The sequence below is a fragment of the Enhydra lutris genome, unplaced genomic scaffold (genome assembly GCF_002288905.1).
Source record: "Enhydra lutris kenyoni isolate GAN:26980312 unplaced genomic scaffold, ASM228890v2 scaffoldscaffold4204, whole genome shotgun sequence".
Classification (NCBI taxonomy): domain Eukaryota; kingdom Metazoa; phylum Chordata; class Mammalia; order Carnivora; family Mustelidae; genus Enhydra; species Enhydra lutris.
Window position 1 is genome coordinate 1 of NW_019158288.1, and position 1643 is coordinate 1643.

Genomic DNA, 1643 nt, shown 5'->3' on the forward strand with positions numbered 1-1643 from the left:
GGGGGGGGGCGGTCCGACTGGGGGCGCGGGGAGAAAGGGGGGGTCTGGGCTATTTCTGGTGCGAGGTCAGAACGGCCCAGCGGTTCCCACAGCCTGGGGGAGGGGTGTCCAGGCCCGGAGCAGCCTCCCCTCGCGGTCTGGGGAGCCCCGACTGAAGAGCCCCCTGGAGGCGGGGTGCTGGACCGACAGCCTCGCCCAATCCTCCCTCCCCTCTGGCCCAGGCTGCAGAGCTGGGAGGAGACGCGGAGCCTCATCCCGGAGAAGGGGCCGCCCGAGGAGGACCCAGACGTCGTCGTGAAAGGTGGGGACCCACCTCAAGCACTCTGGAAGTCCCAATCCCAACCCTCCAGGGGATAACGTCTTCTCTTGCTCATCCCCTTTTTCTCCCTCCCCTCCCCCCAGGTTGGCTGTACGGAGAGCCTCGCGGAGGAGGGGCTCGGCCCTGGTTGCCCCCGCGCCGGGCCTGGTTCGTGCTCACCCGGGACTCTCTGGACCAATTCAGTAGCAGCGGGAAGGGGGCGCGGCGCCTCAGGAGCCTCGTGCTCACCAGCTTGTGCTCGGTGACCGGCCCGGAGCGCCGTCCCAAGGAGACCGGTGAGGCTTCACAGGGGGTTCTTGTACCTCCCTGCTATCGCCCCGTCCGGCCCTGATTGCCCTCCATGGCCTCTCTTTCCCCAGGTCTGTGGTCAGTCACCGTGTCTGGCCGGAAGCACAGCGTCCGGCTTTGCTCCCCGCGCCAGGCAGAGGCGGAACGCTGGGGTCTGGCGCTGCGAGAAGTGATCGCCTCCAAGGCGCCCCTGGAGACCCCTACCCAGCTGCTGCTGAGGGACATTCAGGTGTGACAGAGAGGACTTCATGGAGAAAGAGAAGGGTGGCGGACCCAGAAGCCTCCTGAGTTTGTGGGGAGCCCCTTTTTCCATCCTTGTGACTCCTTCCCTGATTCTAGGAGAGTTGTGGGGACCCGGAAGCCGTGGCCCTTATTTACCGACGGAATCCAATCCTGAGGCACACCAGTGGGGCCTTGTATGCTCCACTCCTGCCCCTGCCCTACGGGGTCAGCGCCCCAGGTGAGTGGTGGCATGGCTCCAGTCCTTTGGATGGGGAATCTGAATGCCTCACTTGACAGGGACTTAGAAGTCCAAAGGGGCCTGAGCCCCTCACTTATCAAAGGGCTGAGAATGGACGCTGGCTGGATTGATACCTAGGGTGGAGGAGAGGGAAGCCAGCACAGGAAAAAATGCCCCCTTTGACCACCTTGTCTGTGGATCTCCTTCTGACTACTGGTATTCCTTCATGAGTTTTTACACTCTATTTTTCTTTATGCTCTTTAGACCCCGGCATACTATGTTTTCAACTGCTGGAAAAGCCAGCACTGTGGGGAATGGGCTGGCCTCATCCGGCTATACCTCTTCCCTAAAAGGAATAGTGAGAGTCCAGGTCCTAAAAGTAGAAGATTAAGGGGAGCTGGGAGAAGAGCCCTTGTTTTCTGACTCCCAGTCCAGCCTGCTTTCTGGCCCATGGTGATGGGCTTTTAGTGCCCAGTTGCAGAATCTGGGGTTTGAACCTGTGTCCTTTAGTCAACCCCTGGAGCTCACTAACTCAGAGAGCAGCCCTAGTGGCTCCCCCGGGGGAGGTGCCTGGGA

The 1643-nt window shown here is 61.4% G+C and overlaps 1 protein-coding gene across 1 annotated transcript; it reads left to right on the top strand.

Moving 5' to 3' along the window:
* Positions 1-221: 221 nt before the first annotated feature.
* On the top strand, positions 222-1067 carry LOC111140582 (pleckstrin homology domain-containing family H member 3-like; the record flags this gene model as incomplete). Its single annotated transcript, XM_022492792.1, has 4 exons — positions 222-301; positions 403-594; positions 679-836; positions 947-1067. Coding segments are annotated over 4 exons (551 nt in total), but the record flags the coding sequence as incomplete, so codon positions are not given.
* Between the last annotated feature and the right edge of the window lie 576 nt (positions 1068-1643).